This window comes from Narcine bancroftii, chromosome 1, assembly GCF_036971445.1.
Source record: "Narcine bancroftii isolate sNarBan1 chromosome 1, sNarBan1.hap1, whole genome shotgun sequence".
Classification (NCBI taxonomy): Eukaryota; Metazoa; Chordata; class Chondrichthyes; order Torpediniformes; family Narcinidae; genus Narcine; species Narcine bancroftii.
Window position 1 is genome coordinate 397,078,353 of NC_091469.1, and position 23,324 is coordinate 397,101,676.

Sequence of the window (23,324 nt, forward strand, 5' to 3'; positions counted from 1 at the left end):
TTTATGACCCTCCCCTTACATTTCTCCATTCAAAGGTGCCCTCATGCACCCTTTTCAGCATCTCTTGTTGCAGTGATTCTGCTCTGTCTGAGTAGAAGGCCATTGACTAACACTCAGCTCAGCTCTGATGTCATAGTATGGCTGACATTCACCTCTAGGCCATCCTTTCATTCAGATTTTTGATGACCTGTGCCCTTTTCTGTTTCTGCTGTGATCTGCTTGGATTTCATGACATATACAGGAAGAGATTCAGTGATCAGGTTCATGTGGAGATTCATATCTGTTTCTGTGGAACTCTCATTGTGTGCTTCACTCTGTGTTGTTGCCCTGGATAATGCATTAGCTAACTCAATAATTTTTCCTGGTGTGTACACCAATTCAAAGTCATAATGTTGCAGCTTCATCATCAGTCTTTTGATTCACGACAACATTTCACTGAGATTTTTTTGATTATTGCTAAAAATGGCTTGTCTGTGCCATGAATGTTGGTAGGCCATACATTTAACAGTGGAATTTCTTGAATCCATAGACCAAACCTAGACACTCTTCATTGATCTGTGCATATCAACATTCAGATGTTGTCGTTGTCCTTGATGTTTATGCTACTGGCCTCAAATCTTCCCCATTCTTTCTCAACCCCCATTCATAACTAAAGATTCACACTGTGGTGCTCAATTATCCCATATAATTTCTAATTCCACCTTTCAAGATGTAAGAAGAATGAAAACAGCAGAAAGCTACAGTGCATAGTCAGGTTTATAGAGCAGAAAAATCAAAGGGAAGAGTGAAAATAAAATGGAAGTACTGACCATAACTCCAGTAAGAAGAGGATAGATTATTCCAACTTCTTCAACCATCACAAAAATGAGGGATGAGTTCATCCAAAAACAACAATAATTATGTTTATTTATCCCAGAAAACAGGAAACAAAAGCCATTTACAAAGATTGGCTTGATTGAGATAAGACTGTGTAGATCTGGCTAATAATACCTCCACTGTACATTGGCTCCATTCACTGTACTGCCAGCGGTAGCAAGGCCGGATTAGGCATGGTTTGGACTGTTCCAACTGCATTATGCATGGCCTCCCATCTCCCTGGAATGGCTGAATCAATGTCCTCTTTCGTATCATTATCCCTAAATAACGAAGATACAGATATCACACTTTCTTGATTTTAGGAACTTACTTTTCTTCTTCTTCTTCTTCTTCTTCATATTTCTATTAAACATGCAGTTAAAAGGATGAAATAAAATTAAATTCTTAACTATATTTCAGCAACATTGATTCTTCTCTGTAATAAATAATGATTTAAATATATGGATTTTTAGCTACTATATATATCACAATGTTCTTGTTCCATTTTACATTTAAAGAATTTCTTCCTTAGCACAGACATAAGTATCTGGAAGCAATGAACAGAATGCACTTTTCAACTATTTAATTGTGTAAGCAATGTTTGTCAAATTATAAGCATGGATCCCTTATGAATAAATTAAGTCCTTAAAATCACTTCAGAATATTTGCAATGTATACTTTTTCTTAAATTTACAGCACAGTAGAAGCTGATTCTAGCCATTTAGAATGCCACCCAATTGCACCCCATAGGTTTTGGAGCACAAGAGAAAAATCCACGCAGGCACTGGGACAATGAACAAACCCCTCACAGACAGTGCCGGATTCAAACCCAGGTCACTGGCACTGTAATAGCATCGTTCTCACCACTACACTAACCATGCTGCCAATATATGATTAAAATATATATTTATGTGTATGCACATATAATGCAAATAAATGTACCAGATATATAATCACACCTTTACATTATAAATATGTAAGGGCACTAGAATCTCCTGGATTTATCTTACTGCATGGAAAAATCCTCTAGGGCTTGTAAAGATGTGGATTGTATGTACTCATTGGCCGGTAAAGGCTCGGGCTGGCTGACCCCCTGATGACACTCTCCCCTGGACTCCTCCCTTGGGACCTAGGCCATAAAGTTCGGGCCACCTCTCCCTTCCCTGCACTTCCCTAGCTTGGATCCAGGCCAACTCAAGTCTATGTACAATAAAGCCTATCGTTCCCATCAGTCTTTGTCCTTGTGATTATTGGGGAAAATGGTAGACCCCAACAGGGCTGAAGATGGCTCTCTGAACCCCTAAATAAGAGCCATCTTGGAGACAAAGGTGGGAATTTGATTTAGGTATCAAAATTGATCCATTTTGCTGGTCCGTCAGCATGATTAACACATGTCGCAATGACGCTGATTGACCTATAACATTAGGTTTATCACTTACTAAAAGTCCGCATTATAAACACACGCTATGAGAAGAGGAAACTTTTATTCACTTTAATATTGGCCCCACTTCTTGGCAATCTCCAATTAGAATTTAGGTTATAAATGTTTATCCTCTTCGTATTCTCTGTTTCTTTTCTTTTTATTCTCCCTTTCTATTTTTTTTTTCTCTATTTCTTTTTTCTTTCACAAGGGTTTTGGTAGGGGGAGGGGAGGGAGGTGGAGGGGTTAGGTAGAGGGGATTTTCTTTTTTCTTTTTATATATACAAATTTCAAATTTATATAATGCAATTCATATTGTCATTTAAAATGTATAAAATCTTCAGAAAAAAAGGTTTGAGATCTTGCAGATCTCTACTTCTTCAGAGAAGAGGAAGTAAAAAAAAAAAACTTGAGTTACCACTTTGACTCAATGACCTGCAGTGGCAGCTTACATTGATGACCAGTGCAATCGCACAAGGATACATGGTGTGCAGTTGTCCCATCAGGATGATGCTGGCCAGAATTTTCTCAACGCAAGAATATACACCAAGGGACAAAATGAAGCTATGAGGAGAGACCACTGTATGGGTCTTCCCATACTGGACACTGTGGGGTAGGGTCCTGTTTAGAAATGAAACACAATTGATATGACACAATGTAAATGTTGCAGGCAAATATATTGAACTGAATGGTAAAGTGAGTGAAGATAATCCCATGTCCTCATTGTCTAACTATATATTTTATGTAAAGCATATTTTTTGGAAAGAAAATGGTTGTGTGTTTGCCAGGGAGATGCATCTATGCAATACAGGCCTTTTGTCTTCCAGGCACGTTCCTAGGAATTCATACTTAGACAAATGTTGTCCTGAAAGATTATCAACTTGTTGAAAAATACACTTTGGTCTACCTGAAATTTGTTGGTCTTCCAGTGCAAGCAGCTCTCCACAACCGAATGTCACTGACTGATAGATTCTAAGGTGCAGGACTACATGCTGAGGGACACACCGAGGGACTCAACATTACTTGCTGAGTTTCTCCAACATATTTGTGGATTATGGAAGGAATCTGAAACTCTTTTTATGCTGGTGACAAATGATGCTTGGTTAATTATTAACTTTAAATTGAAGATTGATAGATTTTTGATGTGCCAGATGTATGGATCAACACAATTTCATTGAATGGAGAAACAGGTCCAAAGGACATAACTGGCCTACTCCTATTCTTAAGTTTCTCAGGAGTTCAGTTTTCTCTTCTTCTGCAGCTACTGCTGTTTGGCTGATTATGAACGTTGGAATATATCATGCATTATTGATAAAATGTGAATTTAAATTCTTACAGAAAAGAAACAAAATGCTAGAAACATTCAGCAGGTCGGACATCATCTGGAAAGAGACAGAATTCATTGACCCAAATGCAAATTCAGTTTTTTTTTTTAAAAATCCCATAAATGCTTCCTGATGAGCAGAATGCTTCCTGTGTTTTTTGCTTTTATTTCAGATATTTGTTTCCAAATTATTTTTGTATTTTCATTTCTTGAACACTTCTGTGCTGAGTTGAAGTGAATTACTTTAATATCAATACATACCTCCAAGCCCACATGACTGAGAACAATCAGACCAGGGTGACCAGTCAGAAAAAAGACAATTCACTGGACATTCCACAGTACATGATGCATTCATCTGCCATAACTTTTCCAAACCCAGCTGTCAACGGAAGCAAACGATACTTTCAATTAGTAATTGTTATTCGGCTGTTGTGAATCTTAGGACTGATAAAAATACACCATAACAGGAGAATAAGATTTTTGAATTTTTTTGAAATTTCCATACCAGAACTGTACTTTGTATTTGCAAAATGATCACCAAGGCAAAACTAACCTCACAAATCTGGTCAGGTTACAAAGTTAACCAAACTAGTTTTATATTCTTATTGATAAAATTAGGCAAGTTCTTTTTAAGGCTGGTTCTTCCACCTGCCTGAATTTACACTGTTTACAATTGCCCTCACATTCTGTTAATAAGCATGGCACATGCCAAGAAGCAATGATGGAGTGCAAGTCATTGCCTTGAACTTAGCTTTTCACCAAATGGGAGAATTCCTGCTGGCAGTTTACATGCTTCATTGAGCAGCATTTTAGCACAGGAAGTCCACAATACAAAAAAAGTACTCTGATCTTTTAGAAATAATTATTCAGTCTTAATTCACAAATTTATCTTTACCACTCTGCATCATAAGAAAACAATGAATTTGTACCATTAATTGTAACATTAACCTTTTACTGACAAGGATTCAGATTGAAAACTTGGGAGCATAAGTTAGTATGAGTGAAACATGCAAGTCTTCAGACACTATGACTGTAGTAAAAACATACCAAAATTCTGGAGGAACTCAGCCAGTCTTTTCAGTGTCTAGAGAAGACAATGTTTATTTCTTGAAGAAGGGCTCAGGCCTGAAATGTTGGCAATATATCTTTGTCTCCTATTGACGCTGAAAAGACCGGCTGAGTTCCTGCAGCATTTCTGTGTTTTTATTAGCGGAAGTTAGTATTCCCTGTGAGATATTTTTATGAATTAAACTGGATGCATTTGTTTGCTGGAGAATGTTACTCAAACCATCATAAAAAGACATAGAAGTAATGAAAGCAATGTAGATAAATTTTAGTGGTGATGGACAAGCAACATCTGAATATCTGAACTACTGGGTGTTATTAATATTCCAATTATCCTTTACTCAGAAAGTCACTTATTAAGTGAAACAACTTTTGGTGCAATGCAATTAGTCTGAGGGAAAGGTATTTGCAATCTCATAAGTATATCTTTTAGTGGCAGGTTAAAGAGCAGAATTGGCAAGGTATTTGGGCTAACTATTGTCAAAACTCATGCTTAGGGATTGAGAAAATGCCACATGAATGTACAAATAGAAAAACAAACAAAGCAATTTTCATCTTGTTATTTCAAATAGTGTGTGGGAATAGGAAAATTAAACCAATTCCTTCAACAGCTGTTAAAGGTAGTAAATTACAATCATCAAAATCCATCCTGCAATAGCTTTCGATTAACAGCACCAAGAAAAGACATTGAAGGGTTGACATTTGTCACTTTGTGTATCTATCGATTGGTTTCTTTTCACAACTGTTTAGTGGAGTGAATGCAGGGAAAGTGGAGATATCATAAAGCTTGATCAGTAAAGCTGATGACATTTGTTGTGTGAGTGCAGAGATTAGGGCAGAAGTACAAAAGCATGATGCCATGTGCTCTGAGTTGGTGAGGAAGGACAGGTCGGGGGCAAAACATAAATGTAGCCAGTTAGAGAGGTTGAATTGTGTCTATTTCAACATTAGGAGTTTTAGGATTAAAGGGAAAACTTAGAATATAGATCAGTACGTGGAACTACAATGTTGTGGCTGTTACAGAAAAGTGGCTGGAGGAAGGGCAGAATTGGCTGATGCAGGGTTTAGGGGTTTTAAAAGGAATAGAATGGGAGGTGGGGGGGTAGCATTACTGATCAGGGCTAGTATCACGTGTATAGAAAGGGAGGATGCTGCAGAGGGAGTGTCCATTGAGTAAGTGTGGGTGGAAATCAGAAATAGAATGGGAACTATCACTGTGGTGGAAGTAGTCAAGAGGCCCCCAGATAGCCCTCACAACACTGAAGAGCAAAAAAGCAGGCAGATTTTGGATGGTACAGGAAATACAGGGTTGTAGTTATGGGTGATTTCAACTTCCCTAATATTGACTAGCACCTCCTTACTACAAGAGTGATGGATAGGGCTGAAGTTGTCAGCTGTGTTCAAGAAGGATTCCTGATGCAGTATGTGGACTGGCCGATGAGAGAAGAGGCCAGACTGGATACAGTTCTGGATCAATCTGGTCAGGTGGCAGACCTCTTGTTGGGGAAGCATTTTGGTGAGAGTGATCACAACTCCCTTAACTTCAGTGTAGCTATGGAAAAAGATAGAAACAGACAAAATGGGAAAGTGCTTAATTGGAGAAGGGCTAATTATGAAGGGATGAGGCAGAAACTAGCAAGAGTAATCTGGAAACAGATGTTCAAGGATGAAACCACGAAGTAATGTGGAGGAAGTATAGGGACCACTTGTGATGGGTTCAAGATAGGTTTGTCCCAGTGGGGCAAGGAAAGGATGGCTGGAAAAGGGAACCATGGTTGATGAAGAAAGAGGTGAGGCAGCTAGTCAAAAGAAAGAAGGAAGCAAAGGTTAGAGATAGGAAGCAGGAAGGGTTCATGAGAAGTATATAGTAGCTAAGAAGGAGCTTAAGAAATTACTTAGGAGAGCACGAAGGGAGCATGAAAAGCCCTTGGCCTGTAGAATTAAGGAGAACACCAAGGCATTCTATGCATATGTGAAGAAAAGAAGGATGAGAAGAATGAAGGTGGGGCCGCTAAAGGAAGAGGTTGGGGAGGCCTATGGGATGCTGGGCTTCATCAATAGGGGAATTGAGTTCAAGAGTAGAGAGGTCATGTTGCAATTCTACAAATCTCTGGTGAGACCACATTTAGATCAATGTGTTCAGTTCTGGTCACCTCATTATAGAAAGGATGTGGAAGCTTTGGAGAGGTTGCAGAGGAAATTTACCAGGCTGTTTTACCTGGATTAGTAGAGCTGAGACTTTTCTCTTTGGAGTGTAGAAGGATGAGAAGAGACTTGCTGGAGGTCTACAAGATTATGAGGAGGCATAGATAGAATGGACAGCCAGTCTCTGTTTCCCAGGGGAGGTATAGCAGAGGACATGTGTACAAAGTGAAGGAAGGAAAATTTAGGGAAGACATTAGGAGTATGTTTTTATTTATTTATTATTATTTTTTTTTAATGCAGAGAGTTGTGAGTTGCCGGGAATGCCTTGCCAGGGATGGTGATGGAGGCTGAAACATTAGGGGCATTAAAGAGGTTCTTGGATTGGCACATGGATGGAAGTTGAAGGGTTATAAAGTAGGGAGGGTTTAGTATATTTTTTTTTAGGAATATATGGGTAAGCACAACATTGAGGGCTGAAGGGCCTGTACTGTTCTATGTTATTTAAGAGTTAATTCAAATTCTGTGATTCTTAATGTTAACTAATCATATTTCTTCAAAATAGTATTCAACAATATGAATATAAAAACGTCAAAGTTGGAATATTCACAAACCAATTGAAAAGTGTGTGTCCTCCACTATATCTCCAGATTAAACCAGGAAAAACTCAATTCATCTTTTTTTAAATTGCCAAATGAATGCTATTAGTGTCCTTGAAGAATGAAATGTTAAGAATATTCTATATCATGTTTAACAGCTTAACAAGATCAGAATTTGTTATTCAAAATTTTAAAACATGCCTATCTTTTCTTTACATTGAAGTTTCAAATGATTTCTATTCAGTCAAGTTCTGCACATCTAATCTCCAATTTATATTTTACATTGGCCTGCATTAAGCATTAAGCAATCTGGACTGTTTCTTTTATATGATGATCAAAGAATACATTGGTGTTCTCATAGGCATGCAGATAATAAGTGGCAAGGGGAATAGGGTTGGTGAAGGTACGTAGAATAATATTAACACACACATTCACTCGATAGTCAATATAAGAAATATATTTCATTCTGTTGATGGCTTTCTCAGTATTTTATATAACTGCCACCCCCACCCTATCCCACATTGAAGCGATTGCTATTAACTACATAATGTTAGTCAATCTTCATTTTTAGAGACAAATGAGCAGGTGGTAGTATAGCAATCTGACAAGCACTGATCCACTGTTACTTCAAGCCATCCTAGGAATCAATTTTCATTTCATTCACTTCATAGATGAAAACCTGAGTGAGATGTTGAATGCAAGTTCATTTAGCTCCAAATTTGATCCTCCACCACACGAATTATTGACCCTTCACCTGAGAAGATCTCTATGTACTTCTTGTTATTAGAAAGGCATGCACAGAGGATTTTGTCTATGGCACATTTAATCAGTAGCTTAAGCTTTTCTTTGGAACAGCCTAATTTTCATTTTTAATTGCACTCTCTATCACTCCATCTCATCCAATCCCTGGATTTGCTCATTTTCTTTGAAGATACTGCTTATATCTTGAGCTCAACATACAGCAGCTGGGAAACCAGCAGCACAAGAAATGTTTAAGCCATACCATTTTCTGAAAATGATTTAAATATTCTCACTGTTCTCTGGCTGGAGGCCAGTCTGATTGAGAGGGCATTGTGCAGAAAGGCCACAGGTTATATTCTGTGGAGATTGAGAGAAAAATGTTGGGTTTGGAGAGTTAAGGCATTGTGGATCGGGCTGGATGCATTTGCAGAAGTGACATTTGGGGGAGTTGGAAGGGATGAGGTGGATCAGGGAAATACGAGAACCATTGAAGCACAGGAATAGGCCCTTTGGCCTTTCTAGTCTGTGCTGAACTATTTCTCATGTCTAACAAGCTTTTCCCATTTCCTTTCACAACATGACTTTTGAATCTTGAGAAACTCAGCCTATAGCTGCTAAATTAAAATATTACAGAGTCTCTTAACAATGCAAATAACATGTTCCGATTGAACCTGCACATTCCCACCCTTCTTTACTGATCAAAATCTCATTCAGATATATCATTTGTTTGAGACAAGTAGCATGCAAACTGAGTTTTAGGATACCCTTCCCATTCAGTATGAACAATTGACATTTTCTTCTATCTCTGCATTAGTAAGAAAGGCAAATCAAATGATATAAAGTCACAAGAGATTGACTGGAGCTTGATAAAAGTAATTTTTAATAGCTGGGAAATGATTGGGAAAAAAGCAACAGGGTTAGGTGAGTTAATGAAGCATGACGCTGAACAAAGCAATTAGCTTGCAGCTTTCTCTGGTGGCACCACTTATACCATAGACATACATACCTCTTCACAATACTTGAGATCAACTGACTTGCCATCACTGCGAACACAGTCCAGCATTCTTGTTTTAATTCCATTCCCACAAACTGCCTTTTCACTCAACTGACAAGTGCTCCAATCTGGAAAATGGAAGGTAATTAACAGCTTTACAAAGTATGTTTAACATATCTTTCTTTGGCTTGGCTTCGCGGACGAAGATTTATGGAGGGGTAATGTCCACGTCAGCTGCAGGCTCGTTTGTGGCTGACAAGTCCGATGCGGGACAGGCAGACACGGTTGCAGCGGTTGCAAGGGAAAATTGGTTGGTTGGGGTTGGGTGTTGGGTTTTTCCTCCTTTGCCTTTTGTCAGTGAGGTGGGCTCTGCGGTCTTCTTCAAAGGAGGTTGCTGCCCGCCGAACTGTGAGGCGCCAAGATGCACGGTTTGAGGCGATATCAGCCCACTGGCGGTGGTCAATGTGGCAGGCACAGCATCGAGTCCACGTTTAACATATAAAGCAAAATAAAAGCACTTTATCCTGCTGCCGAAACCACTTAAGCAGTTTTAACACTTTCATGCATGTAGATTTGTCTCGGGAAGAAATTTATTGTAAAAGGCGAATGAGATATCTCTCTTGAGGATTCATCATGTTCATTACCGTTATCAGGAAATTAACATAGAACAGTGCAGCATATGTCAGACCTATTGGCTCACGCTGTTATGCTAACCTATATAAATCTCATCAATTCTATCCTCCCATATCACAGCCATAACTCTCCATTATTCTTGTGTTGTAATAAGAAGAGAGATTCAGCAGAATGGGACTAAACTATCTTAAGTTTAAAAGATAGTGAGAGGACCTCATTGAAATATATTTTATGGGCTTAAATACAGTGGTTGCAAGGCTAAAATTTATAAAAATGCTGGAAGAAGTCAGCTGACCATGTAGTACCTGTGGGGCAAAGGTAGGGTCAGGGTCTTGGGTGAAGTGCCCTGATGCAGGTTTACTTTTTCCTCCAGATTCCAACATAAGCAGTCCTTTGTATCTCTGACTACAGGAGAGATGTTTATCCTGGCTGAAGTGCCTTGAACCAGAGGTCAGCGTCACACAATAAGGTGTTGGTTATTCAGGACAGTGAAGAAAGGACATTTCTTCATTCCGATGAGAGTCAATCTTTTGAATATCCCTACACATCAGGGCTAAGGATAAAGTGTATTCAAGGCAGAGATACACAGTAGGATAGTAAGGGATATGAGATTAGCGAAGGAAAGTGGTATGTATTCATGTGAAAAGTCTGCAATTAATTTAATGAACGGTGAAGCAGGCACAAGGGGCCAAAAGCTTTACTCTTGCTTCAACTTCAAATGTTGTTGTTCCTACTGTTTCCTCCTGGTAGGTTGAAGACATTGCTGGCAAAGTTAGCATTTATTGTCCATCCCAAATTGCTTTATCTGAGGGGATAAATGTCAACCACATTAATCATCTTTAGGTCAGATCTTAGAAGCTTGGCAAACTTCAGATTAACTTCTATAATCATCCAAGGGTTTCATGATTTTTGTTTCTAATTCCAGATTGATAAAATGATTTAAATTTGAAGCTGCCTTGAACTCAAGTCATTTGATACCTTTTCAGGAAGGCAGCCTCTACCTATGCAGACAACCAACTTTTTAACCATAACCAGCCTTAGCCTTTAGCTCAGTACAAGGTTGTGAAAATTCCTTTTGGTCCATTGGAGCAAATAGTGTGCATTGAATGTAGCAGCCCTAAAGCTTGTCCAGTCAGTTCTCAAACCACATTAGCACATGGTAAGTGAGTTGAGGCAATAAATTGTCCCACAAAGATAAGGTTGTGCTGGTAGCTTCCTCGCAGAGTACTGTGAAAGAGTATCTGAACCAAGATCTATCCAAAACAAGGAAAGGGCAGGAACAGAAAAAAAATCACTTCTACTGATTCATTTCCACTGATTACCTAAAGATTAACAAAAGTGATTGTGAAAATGATTTAGGGGGTTAAATTTAAATGATGGTCATTTTAACAACATTAATTGGTTTAGGGGAAAAAAGATACAGAAAGTTACAATTACCTGTAACATTGTATATGTAGTGAAAGCAGTTCTTGTTCAGATGACATGGCTCAGTCTCTGTTTCAGCTAGACAGGGTTTTCCTTCCCCGGGCTGCCTTAATGAAAAAGCAGACCGCTCTCGAGTGGTGCTACTGTTACAAGGCTGAAATACAATACATACTTTTTTTTTGCACAATGAATGATGAGATCTACTTGTATCAAACTTGAGTGTCCTCTGTTGCAGTATGTGAATGGAATTTATACATTACATCAATAGAAAAAGGAGGGATGACATTTTTGTTTTGCATTAGCTAATTTACAAAATTGTATACAGTTATACTTTCCCTTTAATCAAGGTAAACCACAGAAAGACTCCAATTATGGTTTTTAGTTAAAGAGGGATCCTCAAGGATCTTATCATGCTGTGTTATTACAGAAATTAATTATAATGTATTGTTTGCTATTGATAATAATTAAGAAAACCAAGTTAGTGCATCTATTGTTAATACAATATTCACTGCAACCTGCCACTATGTGCTTACCAGAAAACATCTGCTCCATGAAGTCCATTCAGACATAACACAGTCATCAGGGCATGGCAACTTGCACTGCCTGGAACCTAATGGCATTTCTTCTGGGTCACAGAGGTAGTCTTCAACAAATTCAATGGGACCATCCACTGTATTCTGCATACATCTATTTTCAGAATAAGTTGTTTTATTTAATATCTGCATTTGAATAGAAGAATATTCTCCTTTGTTTCACACAAACTCTGATCATTACAATCCAAAACATGAAATGAGGTTATACGATAACTCAACTGGAAAATGATTCTGAAATACACAAACAAGCTGGAGAACCTCAGCAGGTTATACAGCACAGGAGAAACTCAGCATGTCACAAGCATGTTTGTGTACTGCACTTAACCCCAGCATTCGCAGTCTTTCTTGTTTAAGTAGAAAATTATTCTGTTACTTAGAAATTCCACTGCTTGTTTACATTTTATCAACAAATTCAAAAATGTTACCTCGACTTATCCTCGAGAAGTTTTTTTTGGGACTTCTCATCTTCATAACAGAACATCCACATTTATCCCCTTTGAACCTCAGTGCTAACATGTTCAATTGTACCAAGATCAATCATCACTTATTCTACTGAAGTACAAATTCTCTTGACAAATATGTTATTGTGGATATGAAGAACAATTCTCCTTAAATGCTGTGATAAAATAACAGATAAAGATCTGAAACAAGATGCTAACTGAGATCCCAGTGGCATCCCATGGTGCAGTTGGTACAGTAGCACCCTTGCTATAGCCAGAGGGGCTTGCATTTGTGATGTATTTCAGATATTTAAACAATAATGATAGCAAAATACAAAAGATAGGGAATCATTAAAAAAAACACACAAGATACCCAGAGGCCCAATCAAGTACAGCTGTTTAGCAAGAGAGAAGGAAAGGGACTGGAGCAGAAACTTTGGATGTGTTTTCCCTTCCCAAATCCAGGAGTAATGAAAACCACTGTGTGTTCTAAACATGGATCTAGCTGGGATCAGCTACAAAAGGGAAGAACAATTATTAGAATTGGGCCTTTGATCTAATTTACCTCTTAAACTATGAAGGCTGCAGATTTTTTTTTCTATATGTGAATGAATATCACATTATATTTTTAAACTTAACATTTAAAAAAAGATAAAACTTACCTCACTTTACGAGTCTGTACCCCTTCACCACAGTCATCATTTAGGTTCACAGTGCTCACTTTGCATACACTCCATGGCTCTGCTATCCACACGTACTGACTGCAGTCACTGTGGCAGGGAACCACTTCGTACACCTATGATAATAATGCACTTCATATTGATTTCAATATATATTAATTGATTCACATATCAAACCTTGGATTCTTCCTTCATGCTAAGCATAACTAGAACTGCATTGGTATTCCAATAATTGCTGTCTCAATGTGTTTTTTTTTTGTAATTGCAGAATGGATTCACAGCCAAAGGATGACATTCAATGTCCCTTTACTCCTTCTGGCAACTTGATGGATGGGATCATTGTTGCAGCATTGCAGGATTTGATATGAGAGGCCTGCCTTTAGTTAAAGCCCAAGAGGAATACCAAAGATCAAAGGTGAGATAAAATAGAGGATGACCTTGATGGATAGACTGAGACATCTGGCTACAATTATTGTCATAAAGAAAAAAATAATGGCAGTTCAAGTCCCAGAATTAATGACAGTCTTGACTGAAAACAATACTGTGCAAAACCAAAGTAATCTCTGGCACATTGAATGTAATGGAATCACACATATGGATTGGAGAGGGTGGTGGTGGTGGGGTGGTAAGCTCAATCAGCAATAGAATAGCCGGCTGGCACCCTTGCATGTATCTCACAAGATGAAAGTATTTTCCTCAAAGTTAAATAACAGGCTTTTAAATAGATGTGGTGCAAATAATTGAAGCAATTTGTCATTTATTTTCAAGAACATTGAACAAAATTTTCTCTGTGAAAAAATGAATTATTCGTTTCAGCAAAGCATTTGTTGCAAATAATAGAAACGAATATAGCTGAGTATATATTGCAACTATTTGTCTCTGTGCAATATACAATCCAGCTGCACACTATTATTTACTACTATTTTACACCAGTGGTTCTCTCTCCAAGATGCTGCCTGACCTGCTGAGTATTTCCAGTACTTTATGTTTCTATTTCCTATTAGCACGACTAGGCTCCTATAGGATTAGAACATCATCTTCCGGTTAGGATTAATTTTCCCACAATTATTGACTCAGACATCTGCTGAGATTGTTTTCCAGAAGTTAAAATTTACATACTTTAAAAAAAATTGAAGAAGGCTTAATTTAATTTTCAGTAAATAAAATTAGTGCCAAGCTCTAGTTAAATTCCATATTCAAAATGTTCAAAGCTTGAGTCTAATAGAAAATAGTGATGATTTTCTTTTCCTCATTTTAGTAATTAATGAATTGATGAGTCATTTTTAAATGCAAATCTGTAGGGATATAATGTGGAGAGTCATGTGGGACTGTGGATTGTGAGAATAATGTGGCCTCTCTATCTGGAATCTGGTGGGAATGTGGATTGTGAAGAGTCAGGTGACCTCTCTGGCTGGAGCCAAGTCGGAAATCATCTCACCTGCCAATCAAGAGCTAGATCTGCCCACAGGTGAGGGTGATTTATGATTAGTTCTTGCAGGCCATGTGGACAGGTCTTGCATTGAAAAAGTTGAGGATATGTAGTCTCTGCTTTCTCTTTGTTTGCTGCTGCTACTACATGGAGACTATCATTGAACTCCAGGCTGCAGGCCACAGGGAGTTCCAAAGGGCTGAATGCAATGGGCTGGTCCTGGATCCCAAGCTGTGGGCAATACTGGAGACCAGGTTCATTTGATATACTTGTGAATTGTAATTAATTTACTGTTTGTTAGGATGCTGTACCTGCTCTAGGTAGAGAGGGTTGATGGTATTGTGTTTAACCCTTGTGTTTCTATTTGAGAGTTGAGAATGTTTAGCAGTGATTGATTTGGATCTGATGTATAGTCATTTGTGGCTGTGAGCCATGGGTAGCACCTGAGGGCTGATTCTGGATTCTGAGCAGTGGTGACACTGGAGATCAGATTCACATGTATATATTTAGTAGTTACACGGTATACCATGCCTTTAGGGGGTGGGTATTGAAGCACCTGAGGGCTGGATTCTGAGCAGTGGTGACACTGGAGATCAGATTCACATGTATATATTTAGTAGTTACACGGTATACCATGCCTTTAGGGGGTGGGTATTGAAGATGTTAAATCTTTGGTTCTGGGTATACTGTGGGTGGTGGGTGCTGAAGAAAAAAAATCCTCAATTCCCAGTATACTGTGTGTTGTGTACATTGGTCTGTGTGAGTGTGTGTCCTTTTGTGAATTCCTCTGTGAGTATATTATTACAGGGACTCACTGGATTGCAAATAAGCCAACATGGAAATCTAGTTGTGCATCCCCCCCATCCATTTTTAAAGAGTTTTTCAAGATGATAATATTATTAATGTTTCACGGTGGTCAATAAAGACTGGATACAATATGTATTCCACTAGTTTAATTATCAGTAGTGTAAGGATTAATATTCAATGAAATGGAAGAATAAAAACAAGTGTGTGTAGGAGTCATGATAAATAACAGACTTCTCAGAGAGAAATCCACTTTTGACAATTCTCAGGAGGAGAATCTTTTCTTAACCCCAGTGGCTGCTTTTTATCTGTACAAATCCCTTGTAATTAGTAATATTATTTTTTCACAATGTGTTTTTTTTTCTTTTGATGGGGAGGAATGAAAACCAGTAAGAGTTGATAACTGAAAATGAAAATCCTGTTTATGCTGGAAATCTCCAAAGCAGAAAATGCTGATTATAACCAGCAGGTCAAGCAATGTAGAAAGAAACAGAGTTGATGTTTTGGGTCAATAACAATCAAAACAGATGAAGATCATTAACCCAAAACATTAGCTCTCCACATATGTATCCCCACTTGCTGATTATTGGATAATCTGCTGGTCTGGAATTGTGATCTGTTATGGAGGTGTCAATGTTAGTATTCTTAATTATTGTACCATGCAACAGAATGGACAACACAACCACAGTTAATTATGGAATCTCAGGCATCGCCAATATGTGCTGCTGCAGCCTGGAATCGGATTTAGGTGCCCTTATTACATAGAGCTAAAGAAAAAAAGATTTATTTTCCTTGGAATTTAGAAAAATGATGACTGATCTGATGGAAAGAGATAAGATCCAAGGAGGATAGGACAGGGGACATAGAAGATTAAGATCAGTAATTTTAAAACTGCAGTGCATAGGAACTAGAATTCTCTACACTGAAGATTTGTGAAAATGAGAATGTTAGATGTATTTTAAGGGGAGGCCAAATTTATTTTATTTTTTTTTGGTAAAGAACTGGAAATTGAGGGATGTGAGGGAACTGGCACAAAAGTGATGAAGAAGATCCACCATGATTATAATGAACGGCAGATAAGTCTTGATGGACTGAGTAATACATTTCTGCTCCTATTTCCTCTGTATTTGTGGAAATCACCCAATGCATTAGAATGATATTATCACATACAAACTTGTCTAACTGTTAAGTTTTGTTTTGTGCTATTACATACAAGTGAATGTTTAATGCTTGAATAATATTTGAATATTTGCTGGATAGTAATCAAGTCTTTCAAGTAATTTAAAGCTGCAAAGAATGTTTTTATTTGTAACATTTCAGCTTTTACCAAATCTTATATCCTACTGCATCTGAATTTTTGTAAAATAATAAAAAAACTTAATTAAAAAAGCCAATTTACATTTTGATCTGTTCTCAATGAGAAATTTTCAAACAATGGGCAGTTCAGATAATTCAGACATTATAATCATCTTAAATCACTGTTGCCCTCAAACTGACTCTGGAAAGGGGATAAACAAGCCATTTGATATTGGTAATTATTTGCGAGAAATTATTTTGATGGTGGTAGTGAACAACATCACCTTGCTATTGACCACAGAATCTTGAAGGAGTCGGCTAACACTAAAGTAGCTTATTTTTCTAATATTTGCTTTGTAAGGTTCAGAACCTCTGCTTTAATGAATATCACAGTTATATCAACTGAATAAGAGAATATTTCAGTGGGCCAATCACCATCTGAGCATGGAAAAGATGAAAGTTGATGGTTCAGATCAAACCAAATCCAGAAAATGGTTTCCCTTAACAAATGGGTGTATTAAAATGCGATTACTATACTGTAATGCTATAACATTTATCAGGTAACATAGTTATTCATGTCAGCTTCAGGTTAATAATGCATACCAACTTATGTACAAACATAGTTCCTGTCAACTGCAGCTAAATAGATTTACATTTTCAATTACAACAATATCAAACATCTTATTAATCAAAGATAGTTACATGAAAATCACACACACACTTACTTTAATTCAAACAAGAGACATTGATAATGTGAATACATAATTAAACATGAAGGTAGACAAATTGGAAAGTTGAATGATTACACAAGACTTTATAATGGATCATTGAGGCTTACCTGAGCCTGGTTTGAGTGTGCAAGTTGTCAAAGAAGTGGCACAAAAAAGATATAAAGAAATATCATTATTCAGTTTAGTGATTCATTCTTCCAAGTGAAATAGCAGAAACCATCATTTCTAATACATTTTTAAAAAATCCAATGTATCTTTGTGTTGTTACATCATGGAATTTTTAGCCCTGTAATTCAAATATGATCAATTTTAATATCTTGATTTCTGCCAACTATGATTAATATCAAAGTCAAAATTCTATAACCCTTCCACAGCAACTGCAGTTCTGGGTGCAACAGAGCAGCTAGGACTTAAAGCAAAATGGAGCCAGTTCTATTGGCATTGGCTAAAATATGCATTGTGCTTGTGTTGTCTCTAATCGGCCATTACAAGGTGAAAGGTGCAGAATCAGTGTCAGGAACACCCTAGGTTAATTGCTGTAACAGCAGCACTGTCACTGATGTGGACCAGGGAGAGCGAGGAGCAGAAACACAGCGCTGCTCCACAGGGTCCTACAGCCCAGTTATGATTCTGACAGCTCAGCATAGGTTTTAAACAACTTGTTAAAAGAGCCAACAATGTTTTAAATTAAAATCCTGTAACTCTGTAGGTCTGTGCCCAGGATGGGCACAAGGGACTGTAGAATCCAGGGGAGCAGTGGAAATGGGGAAAACACCCCCACCCTTCTTCAAGAAGGGAGACAACTCTACAGGACAATAGCCATGTGGTGGACCAGCAGCTGAAGGTCCCACAAAGCCTTTGGGTGGTTGCTGACTTGCGCTCCCTCGCAGGAACCATACAGGCTGTGGGCTGCTGGAGATTGGCTCATGGCAACCAGGTAGTAGAATTGCAATTCAAGGGGGTGCTGAGGGCAAGACAGGCCTCAGGTACTAAAGGCTTCCTGACTGTCTCAGAGGTATGGAACTGGAACAGTTGCTGATGGATAGAATGGGGGGATTAGTGCAGCTGCAGAGGCTGTGGGAGTGCCAGAAGTGAATCCACTGACAATGCTTCGGAAGAGACTCTTTTGCTTCTCTTCCTCTCTCACTGTAAGAGGCACAGGATAATACTAATGGTGACTCTTTGTCTACCCTATGGGAGGCAGAAGGTAATTTTGTGTAATATTACTTGTTCAATACAATTACATGACAATAAAGTGATTTTGAAAATAAATAAAACAAGATTTTCTAAATCACATTCTTTATTTAATAAACTGCATTTTACCCCCCATTAAGTAAAGCTCCTTTTGTTTTGTTTTTTTAAACTTTATTTATTTGTTCAAAAAACAAATAATATATGACATATACAACAATTAACCATAAACATGAATGTTATTTTTTATATTAAAAAAAAGAGAAAAGAAAAGAACCCCCCCCCCCAACTTCAGCCAACTCTCCTAAGGAGAGCCAATAAAGCTCCTTTTGGAGGTGTTCACCCTTAAAGGATGGTAAACTGTTCACCTAATGTTAATTTATTTGGGCATTCCATTGAAGGGTTATGATGAATCTATTTCAGACCATTGGAACTGTGTAATTCACTTCCTGTTCCACTGCCTTCTTTCTTTATTGGACTAACAATTAAGGATTATTCAGAAGTCATGGTATTCTGTGGATAACGGGTTTTATTATAAATGACTACCAGTCTTTGATAAAACTGTTCACAAATTTAATTTTCACTGATACTTGAAACCAATGATGGGATGTGGGACATTCTGTACTATTGTAACTATGCAGGGGAAGATGATAATAAATGATCATTTTAATTAGTCCTCATTAAAACACTCACGATGAGATCAGTGAAGGCATTAAGTTACTTGCTCATACCATGAGCACCTCATTAAAGACCTACCTTTGCCATTTAATGCAAGGTTCAGGGCACTTCTACTTTATCATTTGATATTCTGCTTGTTTGTATATCCATGAAGTCATCCCTCGATATAACACAATTAGTATATTTTGGAGAAAATCAGCGGGTCAGGCAGCATCCACGGGTAGAAATGGTCAGTCAACATTTTGGTTTGGATGCTTTATTCTCCAATAGCTCATTGTTTGCTCAAGATTGCATCATTTGCAGTATTTGTGTTTCTCCAGTATATTTTGGGCATCTGGTGTTTTGTGCTCAGAACACTTGGATCTACCACCAGTATTTGAAATTTCAAAGGACTGTGCTCCCACTGTACATACGTAATTATGCAAATATTGTTTATAATCAAAATATTGAAGCTAAGTGGGTAATTCTCACCACTGAAAGAGTTGTTAATCATTTATTGTTGTCTTTGTTTTAAAAAAAGTACAACACATTTCATTTATTATTACATTACATTTTGGAAAGGCAAATCTAAATAGGTCATATGCATTAAATGGTAGGCTATTGAGATGTACAGAGCAACAAAGGGATTTAGGAGTACCCTAAATAGTACCCTGAAGGCTGATATTCAGGTAAATGGTATGGTGAAGAAGGCATTTGGAATGTTGGCCTTCATAAATCGGAGTATTGAATTCAAGAGTAGGGAGGTTATGATGAAATTGTACAAGGCATTGGTGAGGCCAAATTTGGAGTACTGTATACAGTTTTGGTCACCAAATTATAGGAAAGATATAAACAAAATAGAGAGAGTGCAGAGAAGGTTCATGAGAATGTTGACTGGATTTCAAGGTTTGAGTTACAGGGAAAGGTTGTGCAGACTGGGGCTTTTTTCTCTGGAGCGTAGAAGATTGAGGGGGGACTTGATAGAGGTGTTTAAGATTTTACAAGGGGCAGACAGTAAATGTGGATAGCCTTTTTCAATTAAGAGTGGGGGAGATTCAAACTAGAGGGCATGGTTTAAGATTGAAGGGGGAAAATTACAAGGGGAAATTTCTTTACACAAAGGGTGGTAGGGATGTGGAATGAGCTTCCGGCAGATGTGGTCGAGGCGGAATCATTGGTTACATTTAAGGAAAGACTGGATAGTTACATGGAGAGGAGAGGACTGGAGGGGTACGGACCAGGTGCTGGTCAGTGGGACTAGGAGGGTGGGGATTTGTTACGGCATGGACAAGTAGGGCCGAATTGGCCTGTTCTGTGCTGTAAGTGGTTCTATGGTTATATACATTGCTGTAGTGTTGAGTGTCAGAAAGGTGAAACAGATTATCCAGAAAAATGCTCATGGTAATAAAGACCTTTAATATCTATCATCTTCACATCCCCCTTAACTCAGTCACAACATGAACTGGCTTTTCCCACTCAGATCAGCAGTTGAAATATTTAAGTCTGAATTTTTGATTGAGACTTCGTATTGGACTCTCATCAGAAATCCAGTGAACACTTTTTTTGTGTCCTTTGGAAAGAAATTATGTTGTTTTATTTTTTTGCCAACTGCTTTAATAAAAATGAATTTGTTTGCATTGTTTGAAAGTTTTTCTTTTAAAACTAAGGCAATATTTGGCAGTTTTACTTAAATTAGCAGATGACAGTTTTTGTTACATTGAACTCTCCACATGACAAATATCTTAGTAACTATTTTAAAACTGCTATTTCATGGTTTGCCTATTACAAAATATGGAATAAAATAATTTAACCTCTTAACTTTCATAATATCTGTACCTACTTAAAAAAATAAAATAAAGATGTGTAAATGTTCTAGAGAATTGAAATAGCATGTTTTGGTGGGGAAGAAAAGTGCGTATTTTATATTTTGTTTCTATCTCTTTGTGTGAATTTACTATTTGATGCTTAAATCCAGAAGACTTGTCACAGGTTGACAATTTCAGATTTATTTTTTCTCCCAGTGTCAACTCAGACAGGAAATCAGCCTGTTCTCTTTTTTTTCCCCCATTGCTCCTAATATTTGTTTCCCAGCTGCCTATTTTCATACGAGGCTTGGTCAAACACATTGTCTAATGAGTCTCCAAGGGACAAAACTAGATTAGACTAAGGAGAGAGGTTGGTCTGACTTCATAGAAAAAATCCCACACCATGCAGTCTTTTATTGTTTTTTCGCTCTACTGACGCATGGCCTTTGAATGGAAAAACAAATTGACATCAAATCCCTGGTGAAGTATGTTTTAACTGACTGGTTTCATTGATTTTTCTGATAGTCACACACACCATATAACCATATAACAATTGCAGCATGGAAACAGGCCAATTTGGCCCTTCTAGTCTGCACTGATCCAAGTACCCTCCTCTAATCCCACTTCCAAGCACTCTGCCCCTTATCCCTCCATCCCCCTCCCATCCATATTCTTATCTACCTATTTCTTAAATGACAAAATTGACCCTGCCTCCACCACCTTTCCTGGAAGCCCATTCCACACAGTAACCACTCTCTGTTTAAAGAAGTTCCCCCTCATGTTACTCCTAAACCTTTACCCATCAACTCTCTACCCGTGACTCTTGTATCCAACTCTCAATGAGAAAAGCCTTTCCACATCAACTCTATCTTAAACACCTCTATCAAATCCCCTCTCAGCCTTCTACGTTCCAAGGAATAAATACCTAATTTGCTCAATCTCTCTTTGTATTCCAGATGCTGAAACCCAGGCAACATTTTTGTAAATCTTCCCTGCACTCTCTCTATCTTGTTAATATCCTTCCTATAAATCTGTGATCAGAACTGCACACAGTACTCTAAACTTGGCAGTCTTGATCCGTCTGCAGCCAATTGAGTGATCAGCACATTGGCCATTAATGGAATCAAAATCAAAACTGGAATATTAAACAAAATGGAAATTTGAATTTATGAACATTCTGGGATATTTGGATACAATTCTTTACCTCTGTCTGTATACTTTATATTCATCAGTGCAAGGTGGATGATGGGGAAAAAGGAGGGATGCAGAGCCTGCTTCCAACTTAACACCACAACTTCCTTGAATTACCTTCCATAAAGCACAAGGGAATGCTTATCCTTGGTAATTAAGTGTCCCTTTTCAATGAAGTTTTAACTGGAAGGAGGATCGAGTGAGTGTTGCATTTAAATATCTTCCCAAGCCCTGCTCCTACCACTAAGTTACATTGCGGGGTTAAACTTATTCTGAACTTGGCTTTTGAGTCAGGTGTAGAGTGAAATTTCTGATCTGATTAAGTTGCACTGCCATATCTATGATATTAGGAAATGTTTAGCTATTGATGCAACAGTTGTTGTGGGTCACAAAAAAAAACTTGTCATTTCAAGAGTTAAATCAATCAAAGGTTTGACAAATAATTCAACAAAATATAAATTCAAGAATTCTGCTTATAATTACCTGGTTGGTATGATCAAGCTTTGGACAAGGTCGTCCCCCATTGTATGGCTTCTCACGTAACCACTTGGATCTGACCTTCACTCCACTGCCGCATGATTTGCTACAGCGAGACCAATTAGACCACTCACTAAGCTTGCAGTCTGAAGGACAAGGGATGACACAGGCTTCTTCTATATATGCTGATATCAGAGAAAATAATTGAGGCAATTATAAATGTCTGATAGTGACACATATGGTAATTACATTCCCATGAAACAGCTCAGTTAATACGTATATGCATAATGTAAGTGACAGCTTATTATAAAAGGAGAATACAAAGGATAATAAAGGTACCCTCTACTCTGTCACACAATACAGGAGTCAAGGTTAGATATTACACTATGTAACCTGCTGTTCCATTTACTGAGGCTCTTTACTTTAGAAGGTGCTCTCCAAAGGCACAAGGCACATTTTCAATAGAGTTAGGAATATTGGGCAGAGTTGTCTATTATTACATGACAATGAAAGACACCTTAGATGCAGATGCTGGGCCTCTACCTTGCATCACACCATGAAATAAACATTGTGTTATTTTGTATTGATAATCAAATATAATTGATAGTTGGTACAATCTCCCTTTGGACTGTTAAAATATTTTCAGTTTCCAAGTGTTATCTTGAGAGATTCAGTTCAACAATATTGAACTGAATCTTATACCTGTATATGGAGATGAAGAGGGTAACATAATTCCTATCATGTCATCAGACACATCAGAACTCTATCACCCTCTATCTCTTTTCTCTCCATCTGTTTCAAACAAGATGCAAATATTGGAGGTTCTGTAATA

At 37.8% G+C, this 23,324-nt stretch overlaps 1 protein-coding gene across 1 annotated transcript in view; it reads right to left on the bottom strand.

Annotated features, from left to right (window-relative positions):
• thsd7aa (thrombospondin, type I, domain containing 7Aa) overlaps positions 1–23,324 on the bottom strand; it is a 414,658-nt gene that overhangs the window by 33,825 nt on the left and 357,509 nt on the right. The window contains exons 14-21 of the mRNA XM_069913740.1: positions 22,499–22,677; positions 17,279–17,284; positions 12,894–13,027; positions 11,732–11,885; positions 11,211–11,352; positions 9,153–9,268; positions 3,861–3,978; positions 991–1,136 (exon numbers count right to left, since the gene is read on the bottom strand). Of these exons, the coding sequence (XP_069769841.1) occupies positions 991–1,136; positions 3,861–3,978; positions 9,153–9,268; positions 11,211–11,352; positions 11,732–11,885; positions 12,894–13,027; positions 17,279–17,284; positions 22,499–22,677 (995 nt within the window). The remainder of the gene's footprint in view (positions 1–990; positions 1,137–3,860; positions 3,979–9,152; positions 9,269–11,210; positions 11,353–11,731; positions 11,886–12,893; positions 13,028–17,278; positions 17,285–22,498; positions 22,678–23,324) is intronic.